This window comes from Oreochromis aureus, linkage group 9, assembly GCF_013358895.1.
Source record: "Oreochromis aureus strain Israel breed Guangdong linkage group 9, ZZ_aureus, whole genome shotgun sequence".
Classification (NCBI taxonomy): Eukaryota; Metazoa; Chordata; class Actinopteri; order Cichliformes; family Cichlidae; genus Oreochromis; species Oreochromis aureus.
Genome location: NC_052950.1, coordinates 16,381,774 through 16,407,398, shown reverse-complemented (window position 1 = coordinate 16,407,398; position 25,625 = coordinate 16,381,774). Strand labels below are relative to the sequence as shown.

The window sequence follows — 25,625 nt, the reverse complement described above, 5'->3', positions numbered from 1 at the left end:
TTTTATTAGTACACACATCTGTTTTGTGCTATGTATGCAGGATTATACCTTTAGAACAGACTTCTTGCTGGTATCAAGTGTGATGTCTAAAGGGTTTTTAAGGCAGAAGAGGTTGGGGAGTGAGGCAATCATTTGTTGATCCAGTTTTGGTCGGGCTGTATTTGCATCATCGCTTCCAGTGAGGTGGGGCAGGAATTGCTGTACTGCTGCTATTCTCACACTGTTAATAATGAATAATGAAAGAATATAAGCAGGTGTAGTTAAGGACTTATAATCGCTGCAAAACAACCTAATTCATGCGATGAAGAAAAAAAAACCAAACAAAAACAAAACATTTACAGTTTGATTTTTTCAAACAGCAACTCCTCAAGAAATAGCTGGCAGTGGAGGCGGCGGCTCTATTACTTGCTGCCAAAAATTACCAGGGCTTCTCTGGTGTTGATTTCCATGTCTATCAATATTCATAGATTGGGACCGGATGAGAAAGTGTTTTACACAGGCCTCGAAGAGCATTTGGTTGACATGACAAGCACAAGCACCTGACAGCAACACTGAGGCCTAATATGCCCACCACAAGTGTTGGAGAGTACATTTTCAGACTCTAGAGTGTTTGTCTGGCTAACAAATAATCCCGAGAACCGACGTCAAAATCATCAAACAACTCCACGAAAGGAAAACAAAAAAAAAGAAACATGCCAGACATCCAAGTATACTCATCACAGGCACAAACACACACATTTCTGATATGCACACAATTCCGGGCAGGCACAAAATGCTCAAACTAGTACAGAGAGAAACAACAAGAAACAGCAACAAAGGAAAGACCCAGAGAAGAGACTCACGCGGGCTGCTTAGTGAAAAGGAGCCGCAGTGCCGCCTTTAGTTTGGCTGTACTTGGGAACACACTGTCTCTTGCCATGTCCGACATGTCACTTATCAGCAGGACGCAGTTTCCCAGTGACTCCTCGGTGCTGGCGTAACCCTGCCGCACACAGACACACAAACACACACAATTCTCAGGACTGCCTTGGCAGACAATAAAGCAAACAATGGGGAATTCCAGCAAAGCGGTGCAACAGTAAATAAAATATGCATCACTTTGATTACGGGTGGTTTCATTTTGTCTCTTGTTGACATGGTGGGCCCATCTCTGAATGGCCTTCTTGAATTAAATCACACTTGACAGCCTAGTCAAAACCTCATGTTTATTCATGAAGAATTTCCTGGCTTTCTGTTGCCTGGAACTGAACAATTAATAAAAAGTTTTTGTTTCTCTTCCCCCTCCACTCAAAAAGGAAACAATATAACAGAATATGTAAATGAGAAAATAACCAAATTTTTCTCACTGGCAGCTCAATGCACAGTCTTTGTGGTCCAAGAGTGCTAATATTGCACTTTTGATCATAGCTGTTCTAATTGTGGGCAACATACACCCATTCTTCCCTTCCATAAATATTGTTTAATAAGCTCCAAATGAGATGTGCGCTTTATGAGCTCTGCCGTGCAAATACTACTGAGCCTCTGAAGAGATTACAACACCTGTAATATGGGCATGACCGGGTAAAGTGCCTCACTGAATCTGTCCCAGGCTGATGCTGTCATCATCAATCGTCCCTTGAGCAGGAATAGCAGGATATCCTTGGCAAGAGCATTCACCTATAGATCACAGGTAAAGTGCTGAGTTCACAAAGGCGTTGCTGATAAAACGTCTACTAACAAGTACTCCATGTGACAACTTTGAAATGTCTAAATTATTACACCGGTTTAGCATGTAATGTCCAAAAAAACCCCACAAACCCCTCTGCTTTTAATCTCATGATTACCTGTGAGTGACTGTACTCCATTATCAGAATGAGCTCTCTCAAAGGTCTAAAACTTGAAAGGCATAAGTAGTACATTTACCTTTTGTGCCGAATCTTGGAGTCCAAAGGTGCTTATTTCATAGAGCACCCTGTGGTGGAGAAGGAAGCTAACTCCAGCACATGCCTCTGGTTCCTGTCGTGTCGCATTCTGGATGCCAAGGCAGTCCTAGGGGTATATGCAATCACACCAGAGCACATCATAAATTATCACTATTCTCACTTGTGCTCGCATATAAGAGTTTCAATTCACTTTAAATGTAGCCACTCACTCTAGCCAGTAATTGGCAAAAGGAAAAGAAAGACTGATTTCAAATGTCAAGTGGGTTTTTTATAGTGGCCTGTCAAAGAGCCGTGACTCATCCATCTTCATCCCACTTATTTACATATGGGTGCCCCACTAAACAGGCTCACATTAAGGCTATATCACACTCATATATTTTAACCATGACCCTCCGCACTCATCCAAACAATGACTGTCTATATAAGATGGCTTGCTCCAACCTTGACCAGGTTTAAAGTGCATTCATATGTTTCTGTCTTGACGGGCAGTAAAGGATGGGCCAGCAGCTTGAGGAGGAGTTTCTGGCTCTCCGTTTGGAGGAGGGGACTGGGCTGATCAAACTTCCACCTAAAGGAAAACAATCAAATGACTTTTAACTAACTTGGTAAAAAAAAAAAAAAAAAAAAAAAAAAATGTCATTACTATGACTGACTTTAGATCTGATGTCTTACAGATAAGAGCAAATGTGAACACATTCTTTGATGATAGGCAAGTGCTGGTGAAATGGAAGGCCATCTATGGCTTGGTCTGCCAGCTCCAGTAACTCCAGCCAATTCTTCTCCCCCTTGAGAAAAAAAAATACAATGTTTAATTAACAGTCAAGTAGTGATGATATACTGTCTGAAAAGACTTCATTATAGTCATATACACTGATCAGGCATAACATTATGACATTGTGTTGGTCCCCATTTTGCTGCTAAAACGGCTCTGACCCATTGAGGCATGGACTCCGCTAGACCTCTGAAGGTGTGTCGTGGAATCAGGCACCAGGTCTGATTCACTTCCATGGATCAGATCTTTGTCTGGCACATCCCACAAAGGTTTGATTTGCATCTGCACAATTTTAAGGCCAAGTCAACACCTCAAAGATGTTGTGTTTCTAAAACTATTCCCGAACCGTTTTTGTTTTGTGACAGGGCGCACCATCCTGCAGAAAGAGGCCAATGGGAATATTGGGAAAAACCGTTTTCACGAAAGGCTATACGTTGTCTGGACCTTAGGTAGGTGGTGCATTTCAAAGTGACTTCCACATGGTTGCCAGGACCCGAGGTTTTCGTAGCAGTATTCTGCCCAAAGCATGACACTGCCTCCATCAGCTTGCCTTCTTCCCATAGTGCATTCTGGTGCCAGGTGTTTCGCAGGTACATCCTGAGATGCACCTGGCCAGCCACGTGACGGGAAAGAAAGTGTGATTCATCAAACCAGGTGATCTTCTTCAATTGCTCCAGCCTTTGCTCCCCACGTGCATCAATGAGCCACCCATGACCTTGTCCCTGGTTCAGCACTATTCCTCGTTGGACCACTTTTGATAGACACTGACCACTGCAGACTGGACACAGAGATATATAGCTGCCGTTTTGGAGATGCTCTGACGTGTTGTCTAACCATCACAATTTGATCCTTAAACTCAAATCCCTACGCTTGCCCATTTTTCCTGCTTCTAATACATCAACTTTGAGATAATCACTTTTACTCACGTCACCTGTCAGTTGTCATATTGTTATGCCTGATCAGTGTATAGTGTATCCATATATATATGTATAAAGGATGCCTAGTATTTGTATTTGATGTATGACATGGTGATTATACCTCCGCTTGTGCTTCCCTGAGAAAGTTGCAAGTGGATTCCATCCAGAGGGCAGCTCGGGTCACCCTCCTGTAGATTTCATGGCTGTCCGAGTTCACCTGCTCCAAGTAGGCCACTGCTGTCTCTTGCATGCTGGGTAACAAACTTCCCAATGATGTGTCCAAGCATAAGTGGAAAAGAGCTGTTGCAGTGTTTTCTGGGAGATTGTCACTAGCCTGTGTGATGTTCATAGAATGATTAACTTTCAAATGGAAAACAGTAACTGAATCAAAGTGATTCTGTCACACAAGCACACACCTTCTCGGGTGGGAGGATGGTCTGTAGGAGTTTAATAGTAAATATCGCAGAGCCTATGTAGGCTATTCTATGGTGAACCTGAGAATTGTTGGGAGTATCCACTGAACAGCTGTGGTGATAGCTCAGTATATCCCCCAGTAGCTCCATGCAGGTTTGCAGCTTCTCTTTCTAAAATAAAAACAAGCAAAAATGTAGACAAACGCACACACTGCCACACAAACGCACCATTACGTGCACATGTACTCGCACTGTATGAATGCTCACACACAGTCAAGACACAGCTTCTGGCTGCGAGCCAAGAGAAAAATTGTTCGTTCCAGGGGTTAGGAATTGAATGTAATCAGATTTCAGGGTTATTTTGGGACGAGATACAGATCCACCCTATCTCTGTATGAATAAATTGGAACAATCTATTCTCAGCCACTTTGTTCTGGGTGTAAAAATTGTTCAATGGAAGATGAACACCAGCAGGGGGCAGTACATGCCCTCTGCATGGCTGAGGCGGGCATGAACAGTTTGATCCATTCCCACAGGAAAAACCTAGAGGTTTGGCACACAAAAGCTGCTCTCCACATAAAGATGACAAAATAGTTCTCAGGCTGCAAGGCTCTGGGCATGTATTAAACAGCAGAGGGCCACAGGGGCCTGGACTTGACAAGTGTGTAAATCCCCCTGCAGAGGAACATACCCTTTAAAACAGCCATGCAAGATAACAAATGATTCTGCATGGTAAAAAAAAATACACCTGTTTAACACAATCTATTGTGGGGACTTTATGCACGTAATAAATGAAGACATTTACTAGCCCTGCAATTCTGTGCTGGGATAAACCCAAGGGTACAGATGGGAAGTTTGCATGTATGCAAGAAGCGCTTTATAACCAGCAGAAAGCCTCTGTAACCTTTATATAACACATAACGCTCAATCACGTGCCCGCAGTTCTCCTTGACAGTTGAGTACCGTATGCCTGTGTGTCTGTGGCAAATTGTCTGGTGGCCAAGTCAGTTCCCCTTTTCACTGAAGTGTCTATTCATCTACATAAGAGGCTGTCATGAGTTGTGTTGACTTGCCAGCTCCATCCCCGCCAGGCTGCGATCGTCCCAGACCAGCTCACAAACGCTGTCCCCAAGCAGGAGGACAGCGTCACACAGCAGCTCCAGAACGCGATGGAAAGCATGCAAACCTTCTGAGAAACAGCAGAGTGAGAGAGAAAACAAAGCAAGAGTGGAAGAAATGTTTTGACGTGATCAAATAACAATGGAGAGAATCCAGTCAATGTAGAGAAACAGGTGAGGGAATCTTAAGCTCAAAAACAAATGAGACTGAGATTATTGATTAATGGCTTAAAAAAAATAGTTTTACCACTCATATTTTACCAAATAAGATAATTTTTTAAAAAACAAGCATACTGACACTTACCTGTCTTAAGCAGTGGTATGGCACACTCCATAGAGGCAACAGTAAACTGAGCCAAAGTGAGCTGCCGCAACTGCAACTCCAACACATCTTCTACACCCAGATCAGGAAGCTCCACATGGGCCACATCTGCAGGTGAATGGGCCATCTGTCTGGGGGCCTGGACTGCTCCTCCACCTCTGTGTGAGCTGCCACTGGATGAATTGCAGACAGACGGAAAGACAACTGTAAATTTGTGATCTGTTCTTGGACCATTCAAATGCAAGGAGTGACGTATCCGCTGTATAGGGATGGAACATAAAAATGAATATGCCATCACATGAATCAAACCTGATTTTTAAACACTACAGACCGGCCGCTAGAGGGCTCCTAGTGTTGTTCATATTTAGAAGAACATCCTTCACAGTCTTTCTTTTCTTTCACACTGCTTTATCGTCTTGTGTGGGCTGCTGGCGTCACTAGTGATTTTGTCATTATCAAAGCCACAGAAAACCCTACTGTGCACAAATTCTCAAAGAAATGTAAGACTCACTTCTTAAGCCTAATGAAAAGAATTGAAAATGGTGAATCACGTCAAGAATATCATTTCTACAAGCAAGGTAGAATGACTAACGTAATACCATGCACGCCTCAGAAGTGTGACAAAAAGCTAAAGGGAGTCTCTACTCTCGGTGCCAATATGATTACTAACATCTATGCAAACAATACCTTAAACAAGAAAAGATACACAAAAAGAGACAAATTTTTATTGTTTTTTTAACTATAGTTTCAAACACACAGTCATGTCGATTTCATACGCGTACCTATTAGAAGCTGCGTCTCCATCTTGACCATCTCCTCTGGCTCTCTGGCTTGTGCGTCCCACTAAAGAAGGCCGGGGAGAGCACTCGGACCCAGGAGAGGAGGCCCCCGAACGCTGGGTCCCCAGAACCTCCTGGGTGTAGGAGAAGGACGAGTTCTGAGAAACTGGATCTACACACCCACACATAAATAAAACAAATAAGTTAGATGCTTTGACACCGATTTGTGAATATAAAAATGAGGAATTCACATTGTGGATGCAATATGTTCTAGATCGGTTTTAGACTTGAGTTACAAGAAAAATACAGCTGATTAACGGAGGTGATAGATACCAGGTAGTAACATGTGATTTACTGATTATAAGCATGCAAAAATAACTGAAAAATCACCACATAGATGACAGTGGAAGATATTGCTTTCATTATTTAAAAACAAGTAAAAAGGGCACGCTACCTTGTTTCGCAGAGTAGAAGCTTGGGTCTTGATGAAAGCGCAGCCGCCTTCTTAATCCCACACAAAGCTGCCGGAGACAGGAAACAGCCGACAAGTAGAGGTAGCCTGACTCCTCTTCACCTGGACCCAGCCTCAATAGGGACAGAAGGTTCTGCAAATGGAACGGGATATCAGCAGCATAACAGATTACATTACTGCTAAGGTGTTCAGTGGATGAACACCTTGTAATATCCAATAAAAATTTTATTGCAAATGTGTAAAAACTGCATATTAGTCAATTTACAAAGCTACGCCGAGACAAACACACTGTGTATATACCAGACTTAAAGTCAAGACTGACAGAAAAGTCGTAATAAAGTTCACTGGATAAAAAGGGCAAATGGAATTGAATTATTGAAGCAGCAATTTGTTCAGAGTTCAGATTCCCTGCCCTCTGAAGCTAATGATGTCATGTCTCTAAATTCAAGCCTTTTAATTTTGCTTAATGGCTGCAGCAACTCGAAAGAGGACCAAGTAAAGCCACAAGAAGTACTTTTCCGTAATCATTTCTTTTTTGGTGATGACACTGCTGGGTGACAGTATGTTAATGCTACCGTGAGACCGATGCAATTTAATGCACCACTTTATTAGCAAAATAGTAATGTTCACTGTGGCTCATCAGGGCAAAATGATGTCTCCCCCAAAACTCTTTTTATGCCAGTGAAACAAAGAGCTCACAGCACTGATGTGCTTTGTTACCAAGATGACAGTGGGGAGATACATCACACAGTGTTGCTCGCTTCAAAAGAAATGGAGATGTATAGCTGTACAAAGTGGAAACTCATTGCAGACTTCAGTATTACGACCCCATGGATCAGCTGCCAGCAGAAGCCAGCAAGAGCCATCGAGGTCGACAACTGTTCAAAGGCTGTGCCCGACAGCGTCCTGTTATACAGAAACTCTGCCGCTCAAGGAGGCCTTTGAGGGAAGAAGCAAAATGTTCTACCAAGGACTTTCACACCTTGCAAGAGGTACATCATGACAAAACTACATCCTAGCAGCAATCTAGTACCTGCTCAACCAAAGTAAGCCTTCGGGGGCCTCACAGCCTCCTACAAGATCAGGGACGCAGAATTATAAATGGATGCTTTGTTCAAGGACACCATTTGACAGGTTATTATTTTGACAGTGGTTGGAGTGGCCATCCTATAAATCCGCTATGAGCTGGTCACGCTAGCCACTCAAAACAGCGCACTGCATCTAATCGATGTGAATACCATTTGGCTGGAAAATAAAACCAGACTCTGAATTCTTGATTGGCATCTTCAACTTTGTTTCTTAGGAAACCAACAGTGAATAAAGCATTTTCAAACCAAGCGAGAACAGCGTTTCTATTCAGTACAGGGATCGTTTCTGAACACAAGCACTACACATGATGGTTGCTAAAAATCACAGAGTCTATAAAATAAAAATAGTGAGAGCTCTTCTAATGCCCTGATAATTAAAAAATGGAAATTGCAATCACTACAGCATTGTCTCTTTCTGGTTGAGTATGAACATTCTCTTTATATTAAAAAATAAAAACTAAATGAACAAAAAAAGACACAAAACCTCCCAGCATAAACGTATAGACAATAGACATGTATACACACTAACAGTGCAAAAACACCCAGATTTAATACCTTTACAATGCCCGGCCTTTGCAGAAAGATCTCAGCAGGAAAGTCTTGCATAATGACATCACACAGAAGTTCACAAGTCGTTCGCACTAGGTTGGGATTGCTGCTCCCCAAGGAACTGTTTCAAAAGAACCACAACAGAGTTATTTTTAATCTCACACTTGTGGAGTTGATTAAATACAAAGAATTTCAGCAGTAAAGAACAACACAAATACTAGGTTATGTATAGAACTGGGCATCAAATAAAAACAGGTTTGAATTCAGAAATGGTTGAAAAACAAAGCTTGAATAAACAATATTGGTAATAATCTTATTTTGTCTAATTATAATACAATTAAACTGGGTGAAAAGTGTAATATACTACTGCTTAAAGGCATGTGTCTGTCTCTTACTTCTCATTGGAAGAAAGTATGTGCCTGTCTGTGTTTGTCAAATTCAGCCATGGAAACACAGAAAACTTCAGACATCTCACAGATTCGTGCACTATATAACACAGAGGGATAAAGCATGAGTCCTTTAAGGAAATAAAAATATCATGCAAATAACATTAGAGAAAGATTTTTCAAGCAAAAGGAACCTGCTATCTTGTGAGGCGGTATATCCATATTATTTGGCATGCTCTTGTGGAAATAACCCATTTTAGGCAAATCCTCTTGAGCTGAAACAACAGAGACACGAGACTTGTAGCTGGGATAACATCTCCGTACAAGAAAGTTTAAAGCAGTTTGGTAATATAGATCATTTCAACCAAACTGACTCTAATATCATATTGTGAAAATGTAGTATTTTATGAATGACAGATGCTAAAGTTAAACAAATAATTGGCCTAACATTCAACACCTTTTGGAGATGTACTACGTGGTCCATGTGAGTAGACAACTACACGACTGGGGAGCAGTTCTGGTAGGTGGAACAGCTGGTCCAGGGTTCCATCAATGACAGCTCGCAGGCTGGGCTCCACGTTAGGAGACAGTTGGGTGAGAAAGTCCACCGCCCCAACGTCTCTCAGCATCTGGGCTGCACTTGGGTGCTTTGAAGACACAATAGTGCATAATCAGAAAACTGGAAATTATATGTCTTGGTTTGATATAGTGTAAATTTTATACAGGTGACATAAGGTGTTGGAATCATCAGGACAAAAGTAAATCCTTCATCAATTATGCATTTTAAGCCTTGTTAGCTTTTGGAAAAAGAAAAAAATACTGAAGCTAAGGCCAAAATTACATTTAAAGTTCATGAGTGTAATTTGCCATCTGGCAGACTGCTCTTCTCTAGCTACAATCCTTGATTTATTCACCTTGCGTTGCATCTATTATCAGTATACTTCTTATCTACCTTTGATAAGGTTAAAAGCAATTCAAGGGCCTCTTCCTTCATTGGCACCTCGGGGAAATTGAACCACTCCAGAAGATACACAAACAGCATCTTCTCCTGGACAATATCATGGACGGAAATCAGGGAAAGATCCAGCTTGCATAAGATGCTCTTCAATGCTCGCACTCTTATCTCCACCAGAGAATGACCTGAAAGTTATGAGAAATCAAAAATATTAAACAGGAAAAAATTGGAGCAGAGTTAGCAAAGGTAGCTAAGGTTCCCTGACTCGGGGTTCCTTTACAAAGTTAAACAGTTTCATGATAATTTAAGTGCTGTTATTCCAAACAATGACAGCCACATATAAAAGTTGAGAGGGAGCTGCTATTGTTAGCGGCTAACGGATTTTGTCATCATAAGTTAAAGTAAGCTATAGTCAGCTTCTTGCGCGGTATTTTCCTAGCTAACAGTTCAACTCACCCATTTTCCTTATAATGGAAGATAAATCCATGCTCGGTGTCAAGTTACGATAAGTTCTCCTGTGTTAAAGTTAAGTTAAAGCTTCGACCGAGGTTTGTACATCTGCTGAGCTGTTGTTCGCCAGCGTCATGTCAACAACGTCTGTTTTCAACTACCGCGCCAGCGTCACTCCACTTCCTGTGCAGCAGGTCAGGACCGGGTGCGTTTACTTGAAGCAACGGTGTAGGAAAACTGATACACTGCAGAATTAAAGCTCTATTTTATTTTACATTAACACAAGTTACCTTGAAGGAAATATTTCAACTAACTTAAAGTAAAATATTCGTATATGACATAATCATAATATAACATAATAACGTTTTCATCCATTTAAAATAAATGCGGCACTAAGGGGTCAAAAGAATCCCGAGGGACCATAAATTATCAGCAGCTGCAAAAAAATAAACACCTTAAAAAAGTAATAAGAATAAATCGACCTGAGACAAACAGTGTGTCTTTTAACTGTATAGAAAGTAGACTTACGTTCAGACAGTGACAAAAAAGTTAAAGTTTATTTATAATGAAAAGGGCAAGAATTAATGTATTGAAGCAAGGGTTTGTTGAAAGTTGATATTCCCTGACCTTTGAAGATAGTGGTATCATGTTTCTAACAAACCCCAGTGGTCATAGGTGGCAGGGATCCATCTATTTTTCTTTATAGTAGTGAAACTTGCGGTGTTATAGTTATAGTCAGAATTTTACATACATTCATCATGGCCATGAATGTCAAAATAATGTTGGTCTTTTAATGATTTCTTTGAACTGTTCTTTTTCCAGGGTGAAATGATTCCACAGCATACATATTTGATAGCTTTAAAAAACAAGAATTGAGTGGACAAGTTTGAATTTATTTTGAATTTTTTCTCATTCAAACTGGCTCAGAAGTAGACATACAGGCTCAAATATATACACAACAAATACATTCACTTAAACCTTTTAATAAGTTGTAATAAGTTGTGCTAACTTCTCATTAGTGATCAAGCATGACTGAAATTTGCAGCTGCATACAAGGACAGGACAAATGTCTTCTAGAGAAGTGTTTTATGGTTAGATGAGACAAAGATTGAGCCACAGTAGCAAGAGGCTTTCAAACTTACAAGCACTGTACCAAATGCTAAACCCGGTGGTGTTAGCATCATGCTCTGGGCTCTGGTACATTGCACAAAATGAATGGAATAATGAAGGAGGAGGACTATCTCCAAATTCTTCAACTTCACATCAATTCAGTTAGATGGTTGAAACTTGGACATTGTTGGGTGTTCGAACAGGACAATGATCCCAAACGCACTTCAGAACTGGTTTTGGAATGGATAAAGCAGGCTAAAATTAAGCTTTTGGAATGGACTTTCCAAAACCCCAATCTCAACCTCCTATCTACCAGGAAATCAACTAATATAAATGAACTTTACCAATTCTACTAACAAGAGCAGTCAAATATAAAACCAGAATTAGACCAGAAGTTGGTTGAAAGCTATCAAAAGCATCTGGTTGAGGTGCAACTTGTTAAGGGACATTTAATAAAATATCAGATGGGATGTGTGTATATATTTGAGCCTGTATGTATATTTTGATCAGTGTGGATTAGAGAAAATCCTAAATAAATTCAAACTAAAAGCTGAAACCTACCATGAAATTCAAGCCTATGGCAAGTTGAAATAAATTTCTAACCACAACTGTATTTTGCCCTCCCCTCTAATCTTACCAACACTGATAACAAAAGTCCTGAAACCATTTTAGTAGAGGGACCTGAGATCTGCTTAGGAGATGCATGCACTGTAAATCACAGGCGATCAACAAATGTCTGTCTCTTGCTGGCATCTTGTTTGTCATGACCCATGTGATGCGCAGTTTGGTTACAGACCACTCTCATTTGATCTTTTGAAAGTTTCCACAAACACCCTGAAGCAATTTCTCTTTCTAGCATCAGCAGTGTTTCAAAGCATCTCTCAAAAACTCTGAAAGGCTGTTGCATTGCCGACATACTGAATAAATTAAATCTTAACAGCATCTATGTCATCCTGTCATTAAACACAGATGCTCTCAAAACTCAAAGTTGATGTGATTCACCTCTTAACACAACTACAGGTGTAAATTATTTTCATATTCCAGCTGTAGAAGCTCTCACACTCGAGATGGGACATGGATGTGATCCGCAGACAGGGTGATAATTAACAGACTTAGCAAATGATAATTTGATATCCTAATAATATAATCACACAGCTTTTGTGAATTCCAGGAGGATTTAAACCCATAATTAATTTGGCCAGATACTATACGGCATGTTTTACTATCATATTAATGCATTAAGCATTAAAATGGATATAAAGTATAATCCAAGACTCTTTTTAAAAATTTCATCACATATAGATTCTTCTCAGCTTGCTTCAAATGTATATACAACATTTTATTCCATCACAGTCTTTGCCAACATCAAATACAGCTTTATTGCTCCAGAGAGCCACGTATGAAACATACCACAAGGTAAGCCAGATATTCTAATCTAAGGTGATGTTTCATAGCTGTACTATTAAATGCAAAATCCTTTTTTATACATCTATTCAATTTTGGATGCATTTGTTGTTGTTGGGAACCTTTGCATCTTGACCAGAATTGAAAACAATGCTTTGTGGGTTGGAACAGAGCTTGTCTGCACAACATGAGTCATATTGATGGGCTTGCCAGAGGGTCCATTGACCTGTGGAGGTTAAAAAATTTATTCCAGTTCTCTCAGCCTCTGATATAGTACACAGGACAGAGTTTTTATGAATGTTTCTGACATTCTACAGATGTACAATGAGAATACAAAGTGAGAATTCTGACATCCGAGCAGCTGAGGAGGTCTTCTTTACCTGGAAGAAAAATACATTGCCCTAGGTCAGACTAGGAGTTTTCAGTAGCTGTTGAGTATTCACCAAAGAGTACATCACTTCATTGTTTGACAACCACGCTGTGTCTTGGATCACTTGTTAACACCAGCTCCAGACAGGGAAGAAAACAGGAAAACAGAATAATTGAAAACATGGGGTAAGGTGAAAACATAGTGTTATCCATTATCCCGTTCGTTTGTCATGAACTCTGTTTTCCCCGCTGATATTTACACAAAATCTCCCTATTTGGTGTTTTGTACTCCCATCTTTTAATTTATATTTAACACTTATCCTAATGACATATTTAACCCTCCTGATATTTCAACCATAGGAAACAATCATAATAGCAAAATAATAATTATAGGAAAATGTATTTCTTCTCAGAGCATTATTAGTTAAGTAATAAATGTCATCTAAAGAAGAAAAAGCAGATTATTGTTAGTATTATTGCACAGTTGCAAATCTCTACTTTTCTTTAGTACAACTTGGTGCTTTTATCCAGAGCACAATCCACATTAATACTTAAAAGTTTATTTACCATCCTTTCGCTCTGGTATCCCTGAAATTTCAGTAATTTCAAGTAAACATTATTTGTGCTGGATTTATATGATGAAACATACTGGGCTTGTAAATCAATGAAATGAGCACACAATAAACACAAGCAGCCCAGTGATGTAATTTCTCCAAGATGTCCTGTGTCTGGCCTGGGGCCTCCTCTCGGTAGGTTGTGGCTAATATACCTAGCGTAGGAGGTGTCCAGGAGGCACCCTGGTCAGATGCCTGTACCACCTCAGGTGCTCTTCCTCACCCTTGAGAAGGAGTAGCAGGTGTCCTCAGACCCCCTCCTGATTGGCCAAGCTCCTCACCATATCTCTACAGGTAAGCCCAGACACCCTTTGGAGGAAACTCATTTCCGTTGTTGGTATCCACCTTCTTATTCTTTCAATCACTACCCACAGCTCGTGACCAGAGTGTAGACTGACTTGTAAATCGACAGCTTCACTTTCTCACTCAGCTTTCTCCTTAACACAACATACCAGTATAGTGTCTGCATCACTACTGACGCAAAACCAATCTGTCTGTCCATCACTTGTGAACAAGACCCTGAGATACTTGAACTTCTCTACTTGGGTCAGCAACTCATTCCTGACCCAGAGTGGGCAATTCCCCATTTTCCAGCTGAGAACCACCAGAATGAGTCTGAAGCTATGGTTCTAATTCTCATCCCAGACGCTTCTCACTCAGCTGCAAGCCACCCCAGTGCGAGATGGAGGTCACTCCCTGATAAAGCCAAGAGAATCACAATCATCTTCAAAAAAGCAGAGATGAGAAGAGATCCTGAGGCCACAGAATCCAACACCATCCATCCTCCTAGAATTTCTGTCCATAAAAGGCATGAACAGAATCTTTGACAGAGGGCAGCCCAATCTGACAGCAGTACCCACGAAGAATGAGTCAGAAACTTTGCTGGAAATCCAAACCAAGATTTCACTACGTTTGTATAGCAACCAGAAACAATTAACACCAACTAAAGCTATAAACAGGCAGTTATACCACACAATCTGTCTCATTCTATGCTCAGGGCTTGCCTTTCTACCTTCCTATCTTTGTTTTGAGACCAAAGGTAACACCTTTTTCAAGCAGATTTTCCATATTGCCAGACAGTCATGTCAGCAGGTGTAGTTTCGGATTAAGGCTTGCAACGCAGCAGTATCAAGTCTCCTTTTCATATGTGCATGACCAGGGAACACCCCATCTGTTTTAAGTAATGAGCCTGTTTTATCCATTTCAAAAACAGGTGTAATGTCTCTTTGGGATCACTGTCCTATTGGAACACCCAACTGTGCCCACGTTTCAACTGTCTAGCTGTTTACTTGAGATGAAGTTGAAGAATTTGGAAGTACCCTCCTTCTTCATTATTTCATCCACTTTGTACAATGTAACAATGGTGGCAAACAGCCTTAGAGCATGATGCTACTACCACCATGCTTGACAGTTCATACAGTGTTCTTAGGTCGCTTGCCATTGAGGCCAAATAGATCAATCTTTGCCTCATTTGACCATAAAACCTTTCACCAGAAGGCATTTGGCTCGTCCATGTGGATAGCTTAAACTTTCAGTCATGCTCAAATCTGAAGGTGTCGATTTTGTAACGGAGCAGTATCTGCTCTCCTTTTTATGTGTGGCATGGAAAGGAGAGCGGCACACTCCAGCTGTCTCAGGTCGATCCAGGGATGTCTCCAACGTTCATGTAACTTTGAATCTGGGAAGTTCCCTATCCAGATGATGAAAGCTGCAATGGAATCTTTCTTGTTTGTAATGACTGACAAAGTACCCCCACCCTCCTTCCCTTGATACTTTGTGATACTTTAATTTAGGATAGATAGCAAAGATTAACTGAATAAATAGTTCCATTTATGAAAACTGCAAAGGTCTCCTGGGCCCCCCAAATATTTCTGTTTTTAAAAAGCACTAATCAAAGCAGAAATAAAAAACAATCATGTAACATCACTAGGAACAAATTGGCTGAAAAAGTCAAAACAAATTAGAATGATAGACAAAAACCCACCTGTGAAATACAACAAAAATGCATCTGCATGGACCCCACTCGACAGGGTGAGGGTTAATTTAAGGATTTTTAACATTGTAAATCAGAAACAGCTACTTGTTATCTGTCAGCTATTTCACATCAGGCTAAATTACTCATATGCCAGAAATCACCTCGGGCACTTTACGAATGTAAGCCCGTTCTCTGAGTGGAAAGCATGCCAATTTAAATACTTTGAAGCTAGATTTACTCTCAAAGCATCTCAGTGTTTGGATTCTAAAGCTGATCATGAGTCATTTACTTGTGCCAGACCGTACTGGGCAGCACAAATAAAAGTAATGAGCATTAAACTGTTGATGTCTATTCCATTTTTTAAGATAACTTGCAGAGACTAAAAGTCCCATAGAGATTTATAGCATAAGCATGATTGAATCTTACTATAAAAGCAAGATCTGCCACATTACAGATATTCTCCTTGGATCTTTCCTTTGATTTATTAAATGAAAAAAAAAAAACATTCTCCCAAACTCGAACTATAGTGCTGATTTGGTTTAACTAACTTTGTCATTAAAGTAGGAAAAAGGGCAAATCATAAATAAAAAATGCTGTAAACATGAACCTCTTAAGCCCCAAGCCTACCTGATCTCCTGCTTTCTGCCCCCATATCAGGGGGCGTTGGGGCTTAAGAGGTGGGCTTCATTTTGGTGCCACTGACACACAACTGTACATCCCTACAAAATCTAGAACCTCTCTTCCTACTTTACCTCCACTTGCCTCCAGGCCATCAGTACCAGGATGATAAATAATGATGTCAAACTAAATGCCAATAAAAGTGACATCATCCTCATTGGCTGAAAGAACGCACCATCCAGAAATATGCCCATTTGCTTTTTCCATGGGGGAGAACTGTGATTTTGGGTAATACTCTCTTGTTTTCCACTCATATCAATAATGTCTCAGCCTTCTACTATACTATTTCAACACTACATTCTTTTCTTCCTCAACACAATATGCAAGTTCTTGCTCTCATCCTGGTCACCACTTGCTTGGATTACTGTCATTCGTGCTGGCCTCCCCAATAAACTTTTTAATCGGCTTGAAGTACCACAGAATTCAGTAGCAAGGATCATTATCTGCACCAGGTCCATCGATCATATCACACCTCTCCTCATTCGATTTCACCTCATTTGCTCTCTGTTTTTTGTTTTACTGCATACAACACAAGTATCTGCTCTTTACTTTCATGAGCCCCCACCCCCACCCCCACCCCACCCCACCCCTTTATCTCTCAGATCTCCTTCATCCTTAAATCCATTTGCATACTTTACACTGACTACTACTACACCACCTCCATCAGCTACACTCTATTACACAAGCTAAATCACAGTTCAAAATTGCACGTCAACTATAATATTTAGTCATGTTTTCCATTATGCTTGTTGCTGGTTTTGTGTTTAAAGGTGACCTCGGGTTGTTTTGAGAAATGCAGACAAATGCATTTCTTCCTCTTTCTTTTTCATCTTATCATTTGGAAGGACAAGTCGTTGGTTTTTTTTACTCTGTGGTTAACAGAAGCAAGATTAACAGTCTATGAATATCTGGAAGCTGCAATCAAAAAACTAAAAATATTTCTCCCTGTTTTAGAAGAAATAGATGCTAAAATAAAATGCCATTAGAACATACTGGTCAACTTTATGACACCAAGAACCTTTTTTTTTTAAACTCTTTGCAATCATGCCAAATGGGGGGAAAGGAGGGTAATTATCACTAACACCATTTAGATCCACCTGTAATGTGTTTTTCATGGTTGTGGAGCTAACTATTTAGGCCAGGGCTCAAACAGTCCATGGAGGTGACTCAATAGCTGGTAAAGGCACACAGGCACATTTGGCCATTTGGTAGCTCCCCAGTTTGACTGCAATGACTGCATGTTAATTTCCTGCTCTCTTTTCTGCACCTCATTTGTATGGCCCCTGGATGCTATGCAACCCCCCCAAAATCAACAGTTGTTTTGTAAAAAAGAAAGAAAGAAAGAAAGAAAGAAAGAAAGAAAGAAAGAAAGAAAGAAAGAAAGAAAGAAAGAAAGAAAGAAAGAAAGAAAGATAGTGTACTATAATAAGAAAGCCTCACTTTAGCAAAAATATTCAATAGCTGAAAAATAGTAAAAAACTGTGACATCATCTTCTCTAACCTCTGCTCTTTAATAATACGTTGAATTAAAATCCACAAAAATGTCCACATGTTTCACAAGAGCTTGCTTGGGACTGTAAAAGTATTAGGTGTTGCTATTACAGCTTTTCATGCATAAAACCAGGTCAGCTCAGCTAATTACCAAACCATTATTGTAATTGTCCAAAATTCAGCAGCCCATATGGCAACAAAATAAAATGAGCTACTAGTAGAATTACCCATGTGAAATCAAGGGTGACGGCATAACGGGCCCAATGAAGAACATGAGCAAGCGTGGACAATTTATTCATTGTTTTAACCAGGCTGCTGTTGCGATTGAGCTCTATGACTCAGCTATATAACTGAGTCATTACCTTGTATGCAGTCATAGTCCATGCAACAACAATCAATGCATATCTCTGAAGACCTCCTTAAAAATCTGAGGAGGGGAAAAGGTAAAATGAAAGTGATTAAGAAAACCCATGAGATCACAGCACTACGCCATCATCTTAACCCAAAATATTCAGATCCTACTTGAGGTAAACACTTCCTGTCTTATTCTATAGTCACTCCTGAAACAAAACCCAAGTGGTCCCACTAGCCCTGTCACAATCTGACATGCCTGCTGTACCCGTCTTCCGCTCCGCTGCAAGTGTTGAGGATATGAAGGTGGGCACCGAGGGGAGCACCCCCTACAATCCCCCGACGGCAATGAAGTCAAGTCGGAGGCCTGAGTCAAACTGAGGCAAGCGTAGCCACATTTTGCAAATAATTTATGGCTGATACGGTGTTCATTAGAAATTAAGATGAAACGCGGGGAGCCTCCCCTCATGTAGGGATGTCTCATTAAAACAGCGCGGCCTGCTCCACGCGTACAGTCTTCCATCCTGACTTGCGATTCAGTGTTTTGAGTCGTGCTTATACATAAATTCAAATTATTTGGGAAATATTGATCTGAAAAAGAGACAGAGACAGAGAGAGGGAGGGAGGGAGGGAGTGAGAGACGGTCATATGTTGTGCCGTGTGGCGCTTGATAACACAGTGCTGATACTCAGCTCCCATTAGAGCAAGATATCTTTTCTGTAAATTCTAAACAGCCTGCTATTAGCAACTATTTGATCTGTTTGTGCTGTCATGACAAAACAGACTTATTCCCACAGCGGAGCATTTACTTGTTTTTACTGCCTGCCAACAAATACCAACCACACAAAAGTTTGTTTGTCAGGTCTAATTTAGCTTGTAGCAACATCGCATCCTTGCTTCCCAGTGTCCTTGGTGTTATATCTAAAGAGCTCCCACCCCTCCTCTCTAGCCTCTCCCCACCAGCCCTCCACTCCCGTGCCAACACATCAAGCGAAGGCAGCCTGATCAACCCTAATAGGGCCCGGTAATTAGAGTCTTTGCATAGAGCCTGTCTGCACGCAGCTGCCCTAAGCAGGTTGGGGAAGGACTGCCATACACTTGACAGTGTGGAAAAAAACAATGTAATGTTCAGTATATGGACCAAATTAGCCTGGCAGTAGTAAACACAATCTACTTTAAAACAATACTGACACTAATTAGGCAACCAATGTATCATTTCAGAGTTCAAGTTTTAGTTGCTGTATCAAGTACTTGAAGTACTTTGAGAGCCAACTTGATGTCGTGCGAATACAAATTAGAAAGACCTTTCTGCAAAGAGGCCGAGCACAGCCAGCATTAGGGAACAAAAACAGGTTTGTAGCTCTGCTGTTATGTGATATCTGCTGTGGGAAGTTGATACTTGATTGCTGAACTGGGGACTTTACATGCCATATGAAGTAAATCACATGCGAACAAGCAAGAAACAAACAAATTGTGGTCAATTTACATTAATTAGCAGCTATGCATATTCACACACTGTTTCCTGTTTACAGAATTTTGAGAAGAAGAAAAAGAATATATAAAAAAAGCTGAGCACCATGCCTCAAAGTTTTACATTTCTTTACATTTCTCTACAATAAACAATCAGGACATGACACTATGGGTTAATGACTGGACTACATATTAGTGATTAAGGACAGTTACCCCCGCCCCTACACCTCCAAAACTCTTCAACCCTTCATTATAGATGCAACTTCTGTCACACTAAATCTTCCCGTGCTGCGGTTCTATTATGAAAAGTCCAAACAGCTTGGATCATGCATTTTAAAAACCACTGTCTGCGAGAGGGTGGTTGCACCTTATGAAAAATAATCTTTTAGTCATTTGTTAAAATGCAAAATCACCCCAGAGACTGCATCGCTAATAACTTCACATGGCCCAGAAAGCTGGCTCATGTCTCTGCAATCATGACTGAACTCAATGGGCAAGTTCTGCAAGCAACAACTCCCCCCGCCCCCCAAGTTTAAGCACTTTCTCTTTTCCAGTAGCTTTTTCAGCAGTCCTTTTTTCAGTCTTTCCTGTGGTGTAACACTTCCACTTCTGATGCAGCACAGAAATGTGGATGCATCTTAAATACTTTTACTTGAGCTAAATTGAAAGTGTGTTGAATTGTAGCCTACAGGTACCCAGTCAGACATCTTTACATCTTCTATTTTTGCATCTAACCCCAGTATAAAGCATTAACACCTCCTTGCATGTAAGAACGTACATTCTGACTTCACAGCACAAACACATCCTTATATTACTGGAAATTCGCATTAAAGCAGTTAAAATTAAATGTTTTCCCAAATTCCCATTTAAGGGTATAAATAAATAAATCTCAGAAAAAATTATATTTTCATGCTAATTAATTTTTTTCTCCTTGATTTGATGTGCACATGATGTCGGAGTAGCAGGGCTGTGTGTGGTTGTGCTGGAGCTGCTGTGTGTCTGATTCGCTGCATCTGAGTCCTCTGACTCTGCTCCCACAATTCAACAGGCAACAAAGGAAGAAAGGAAGAGGCCGAACGCTAGAAAGTGTTAGCCAACCTAGGCTTGAAGATGTCAACTTATTGTTTAATTCTGCTCGGCAATTTAAAGCTATATGTTTAGAGTAGCACAGGGTCCTGCCATATAATCGCTTTGTGCTTTCTTTTTTGCGTGGGAGCCGAATGAAGGGAAGGTGATGGTAATGTTTTCGACAGAAAGCGCTAACAAAGCTAGCTGGCTCAGGTACTAAGCCTGTATAAGTCAAGCTAACATTAGCCAACAATCGTCAAGGAGCGAACCTTAAATGAAGGTGTTGTGCAAAGCGAATGCGTAAACCTTCGTGCTGTCTTGGCCATCAGTACAAGCAGAAGTGATCAGGTAAGAGGCAATATCGTGCGTGTTTAGAATAAGTGGTTACAGGTATTTACAAATGCACTTTTATTGTAGGCATGCTAACACTGGTCGTTAGCAAAATTTTATTATAGCATCTGAGCAACACAGCAGCTCTCACATTGACGTCGGATATGATCTCGGTTGGCTTTGTTTCTTGTTGTTGCTATTTTAATTGCAATGGTATTCATTGTAACCATCGGTGTTGCAATATTGGCGTTAAAGTGAAAGGCTAACAACCGGAGCTAAGCTACATCCATGCTTTTGTGTCCGCAGGCCTTTTCAGGTAAGGACAAATGTAGCTGAGGTTGGTGTGGTTATTAGAAACCACTTTAAATGTTAATGTGCGTGATTGACGATGCATGTTTTCCTCTGGTAAATTCACATGTTAATCAGACGTGAACATTTCAAATGAGCTGGCTTTGTGTTGTTTTTGGTAGCATCCAATGAAAGGTGGTGGAAGTGGAACTTGACCCAGCCAACTGAGTCACCATTTTCCTGCTCATCATGGTGAGTAATCAGATTGCTGCTGTTTTTGGTTATCAAACATCTGCTCATGTCTGAGGATCTTAATTTTGAAATATTTAGTGACGTAGATAGTAAAACTGATGATATTGTTTGTGTGTGTGCTTGTTTGTTTGTTTTTTGGTTATGTACAAATTAAAAGAGAGAGTGGGAGACTGTGTTTAAGGGCCACAATAACCTTCTTCAGTGCTTTATTTTTCTTTATGTGGTTCAAAGAATATCTTGCATGTTTTTTCTCTCACTACAGGGTTTATTGGCTCCACTTTGTGCATGACTTGTTTCATGTGGCCTGATGGGAGGACACGGTGGATAGTACTTTCATCAGGATACCAGGAGAGCCATCCCATGCCCTCATTTTGGAGGGCCTGTCAGAATGAAGAAGATAAGCCTTAAGACCATCCGCAAGTCACTCAGCATAAAGGGCAAAGAGGAGGGTGACTTTGTCATGCTCCAGCAGCCCTCAGTGACTGCAGAGTTTTCTAAGGATGAGTCACTTTTTGGGGGCTGCTACACCAAAGAGCTTTCTGCCTGCGATATTGCTAGCGAGGACGAAAAAGGGGGACAGAACAAGGGCCGCTCAAAGAGTGAGACTCTGATGGGATCGCTAAAGAGAAGGCTGTCTACCAAACAGAAGGCGAAAGTGAAAGGCGGCACCTCGACCATAGGCTCAGTGGATGATGAAGACACCTTCTCATCTTCTTCTGTCCCGATCAGCTTCAATGAGGTAAAAGCTCAGAGACCCCTTAGATCTGCATCCCTCCGGAGTCACCATTATAGCCCTTCTCCGTGGCCTCTGCGGTCTGTCAACTCTGATGATGCGTGCATCAAAATGGAGGTAAAAGTTAAAGCCATGGTTCACTCTCCTAGCCCAAGTCCCAACTTAAACGGTGTCCGGAAAGAATTTCATGATTTCCAGATGGAAGGGCTCCTTCAGGACCAAGCAGAGTCCTTAAAGAATCTCCAGCAACCGCAAAATGGTGAGCTGCATCTAAATATTGATGAAAATGATGTGCCTGTGGTGCTGGGGTTGACGCCCCAGGACTACATCCAGTACACAATGCCTTTAGATGAGGGAATGTATCCCGAAGGGTCTCACTCCTTCTGCCTGGAAGGTTCCTCTCCTATGGAGGTGGTGACAGAGGCAGACAATGGGTCCCTCCACACAGAGCAGGGACAGGAGGAGCATGAACTGGTGAATGGGATGCCTCCAGATATATTCATGGAAACCTCAGTCAATAGTATTCTTATTGGTTCTGCTGGCATGATGCTCCAAAACTCAAGAGTGGAGATGCCACCTCCCCTTTCTCCACTCCTGCCACCCATGACTAGTAATGGACATATTCCAAGGACATTTTCGGGCTTTAGCTCTGCAGACAGCCAGGTAGCTGAGAGGGTAAGACACCACCTCAACTTTGACCCAAATTCGGCTCCTGGGGTTAGTCGGGTATACGACTCAGTCCAGAGCAGCGGGCCCATGGTTGTGACCAGCCTGACGGAGGAGCTGAAGAAGCTTGCTAGGCAGGGCTGGTACTGGGGTCCCATCACACGCTGGGAGGCAGAGGAAAAGCTGGTCAACCTGGCCGATGGATCATTTCTGGTCAGAGACAGCTCTGATGACAGGTACCTGCTCAGCCTGAGTTTCAGATCGCAGAGCAAAACCCTCCACACCCGCATCGAACACTCCAACGGACGCTTCAGCTTCTACGAGCAGCCCGACGTGGAGGGACACACATCAATTGTTGACTTAATCGAACACTCTATCAAAGACTCAGAAAATGGGGCTTTTTGTTATTCCAGATCTCGCTTACCAGGGTCTGCAACCTACCCCGTCAGATTAACCAACCCAGTATCTCGGTTTATGCAAGTGCGCTCTCTGCAGTACCTTTGCCGCTTTGTCATTAGGCAATACACAAGAATAGACCTTATCCAAAAACTGCCCTTACCTAACAAGATGAAAGATTATCTGCAGGAGAAGCACTACTGAGGATACAGATGGTAATTTGCACTTTTGTGTTCAGTTAAGAGATTTACAAAAGGGGTTTACAGACAACCACAGTTTTGAGATGATTGGTTCTGGTGGCTCTTGATTTGTGTCCGTGTGACCCTGTCACTGTTCGGCCCTTCATTCCACTGTTCTGGGGTTTTTCGCAGGAGGCTCTACTTCCAGAAATGTAGGCCAGCACATAATCTATCGCAAAAACACAGCAGAGATATACAGCCAAGTAATCTCATTTGAATGCATCAAGTGCAGAAGCTGATGTTGGTTACATCTACAATAATCCAGCTGTGCAAGTGTAACAGTTTTTTGTTTTTTAAGAAATTATATCGGTGTTGAGACTGCGGAGTAGGGAAAAGAATATTCCTCTCAAATTCCATCACTTGTTAAATTCAATCTGTAGTAGATATGAAGGATGATTCCAACATGGAGCGGTATTTTTTAAGGTCTCTGCAGACTGACCAATTTGGCTCATCTTTTGCTGTTTTTTTTCCTTCACTTACAGCACTCAGACTGCAAATGAGAACATTATGCATTCGTACTGTGCTGTTAGTCAAATAGAAAGGTAGGGCATCATCATATTTGCAATGACTGACCGATTATTCTGATTATAATTTTTTTTTTTTGCTAATTTACAAACCTAACTCCTTATTCAGAGGATTAAGTTTCTCCGTGATGCATTAACAGACCCTTTATTGGCACGTGGCAGCGCTTATACGACCAATACTTAAGTGCTTGTCACAGGGCTTATTTTCAGCCGCACTGTTAAACAGATAAGCATTAATAAACATGATTATCTGTTGATGAAAGGTTTGCCTTTAGCATCCAGGATTTACAACTGTATAGCAAAAGATGTCCACAATCTACCAGTCTGCCAGAGCCTTCAAACAGATCATTGAGAGACGTAGCTTTAAATTATATGGCTGCATGCGGCCATTATACATTGTGCAAGCCTAAAGGTACTGATAATGCTGGATTTTAATGTTGTGCTGTTTGTGGTAACAGCATAAAGTTTATGTATAAACCTTTTTAAAATATGCTAAAAGTGAAAAAAAAAAATTCTGCTTTGGGAATGTTACAAAAACTGCACCGCAGCTCAGGCCTAACAAGTTTGTCACTATGTGTAATGCTTTTATCTGCATGTTATAAAGGCTTTAAGACTGTCAATTAAAGGCACTGTAGAACTACACTAATTGAGAGAAGATGTCACAGTAAAAGGGGGGAGAGATTTTTGGCTGTTATTAAAGCGCGACTCTGAGTAAAAGGCTGTTAAATGCGCAGATGCATTTACCTTGGGCAGTTCATACATATATATATATATATATATATATATATATATATATATATATATATATATATATATATATATAAGAAAATTGCCCTCAATTAACTTACGACGGGGGTACAAACAAACTAACAAAAACAGGTCTCTAGTCAATTGACAATCTGAATGTAGGGATGGCTGTTTCTTAGTCTCTTAATGCCTGCAATGAGCTGGACACAGATCAAAGGAATCCTAAAACTGAGAAAGCTTAGGTGAGCGGATTTGGGAAAGCCAGAGTTGAGTCCTCCTCACCATCTCGGAGTGATGCCAGTGTTTCAGCATATGACAAAAGTTCAGTCACAGCTGCATGTTGTCATTAGTGTTACATGGGTTTTCAGGACATGTAAACAGAGGCGTACAGTTTTTGTCATTGCTCAGTCACATTGTTCTCAGTCTCCACAGAACTGCACTACCCCACGGATTATCTCTCTACTGGGCTGTTTCTGCCAGAGTAAAGGGAAGAGCACACAGTATGCTACGCAAGTGCTTTATATGGATACTTGACAGGGAATTGTGCTTTCACATTATGAATGAGCATTTCTTTATTTTTATTTTTTATTTTTTTGACATCAGTGTCCTTAAAAGTATTTGGAACAACGTTGGTAGATCGTTAGCGCATAGTTCTAGTTTGTTAGCTGGAAACGGTGGTGTCTGCGGAAGTTACTATGAATCTAGCACAGCAGAAATTAGATAGGAACTTTGAATGGTGTTGCATGTTTAAAAACGTAACCTTTTAAAGCTTTTGAG

At 41.0% G+C, this 25,625-nt stretch overlaps 2 protein-coding genes across 4 annotated transcripts in view; one reads left to right on the top strand and one right to left on the bottom strand.

Annotated features, from left to right (window-relative positions):
* Positions 1-10,317, bottom strand: part of rttn (rotatin) — a 33,636-nt gene extending 23,319 nt beyond the window's left edge. The window contains exons 1-18 of one of the 3 annotated variants that reach the window (XM_039617361.1): positions 10,150-10,317; positions 9,691-9,878; positions 9,196-9,385; positions 8,933-9,013; positions 8,748-8,838; positions 8,359-8,473; positions 6,698-6,848; positions 6,247-6,415; positions 5,447-5,637; positions 5,098-5,213; positions 4,028-4,195; positions 3,733-3,945; positions 2,595-2,707; positions 2,364-2,490; positions 1,903-2,028; positions 1,540-1,656; positions 843-982; positions 49-220 (exon numbers count right to left, since the gene is read on the bottom strand). In XM_039617361.1, coding sequence (XP_039473295.1) covers positions 49-220; positions 843-982; positions 1,540-1,656; positions 1,903-2,028; positions 2,364-2,490; positions 2,595-2,707; positions 3,733-3,945; positions 4,028-4,195; positions 5,098-5,213; positions 5,447-5,637; positions 6,247-6,415; positions 6,698-6,848; positions 8,359-8,473; positions 8,748-8,838; positions 8,933-9,013; positions 9,196-9,385; positions 9,691-9,878; positions 10,150-10,180 — 2,499 coding nt within the window. In that variant the 5' untranslated portion in view covers positions 10,181-10,317. The remainder of the gene's footprint in view (positions 1-48; positions 221-842; positions 983-1,539; positions 1,657-1,902; positions 2,029-2,363; positions 2,491-2,594; positions 2,708-3,732; positions 3,946-4,027; positions 4,196-5,097; positions 5,214-5,446; positions 5,638-6,246; positions 6,416-6,697; positions 6,849-8,358; positions 8,474-8,747; positions 8,839-8,932; positions 9,014-9,195; positions 9,386-9,690; positions 9,879-10,149) is intronic. The other 2 variants (XM_039617362.1, XM_031750019.2) reach the window with 2 other exon arrangements.
* Positions 10,318-20,571: 10,254 nt separating this feature from the next.
* On the top strand, positions 20,572-24,864 carry LOC116328241 (suppressor of cytokine signaling 6). The gene is made up of 3 exons (XM_031749968.2): positions 20,572-21,021; positions 21,474-21,543; positions 21,806-24,864. The coding sequence occupies exon 3, from the start codon at positions 21,932-21,934 to the stop codon at positions 23,540-23,542; it is 1,611 nt and encodes a 536-aa protein (XP_031605828.1). The 5' UTR covers positions 20,572-21,021; positions 21,474-21,543; positions 21,806-21,931; the 3' UTR covers positions 23,543-24,864.
* Positions 24,865-25,625: the final 761 nt, after the last annotated feature.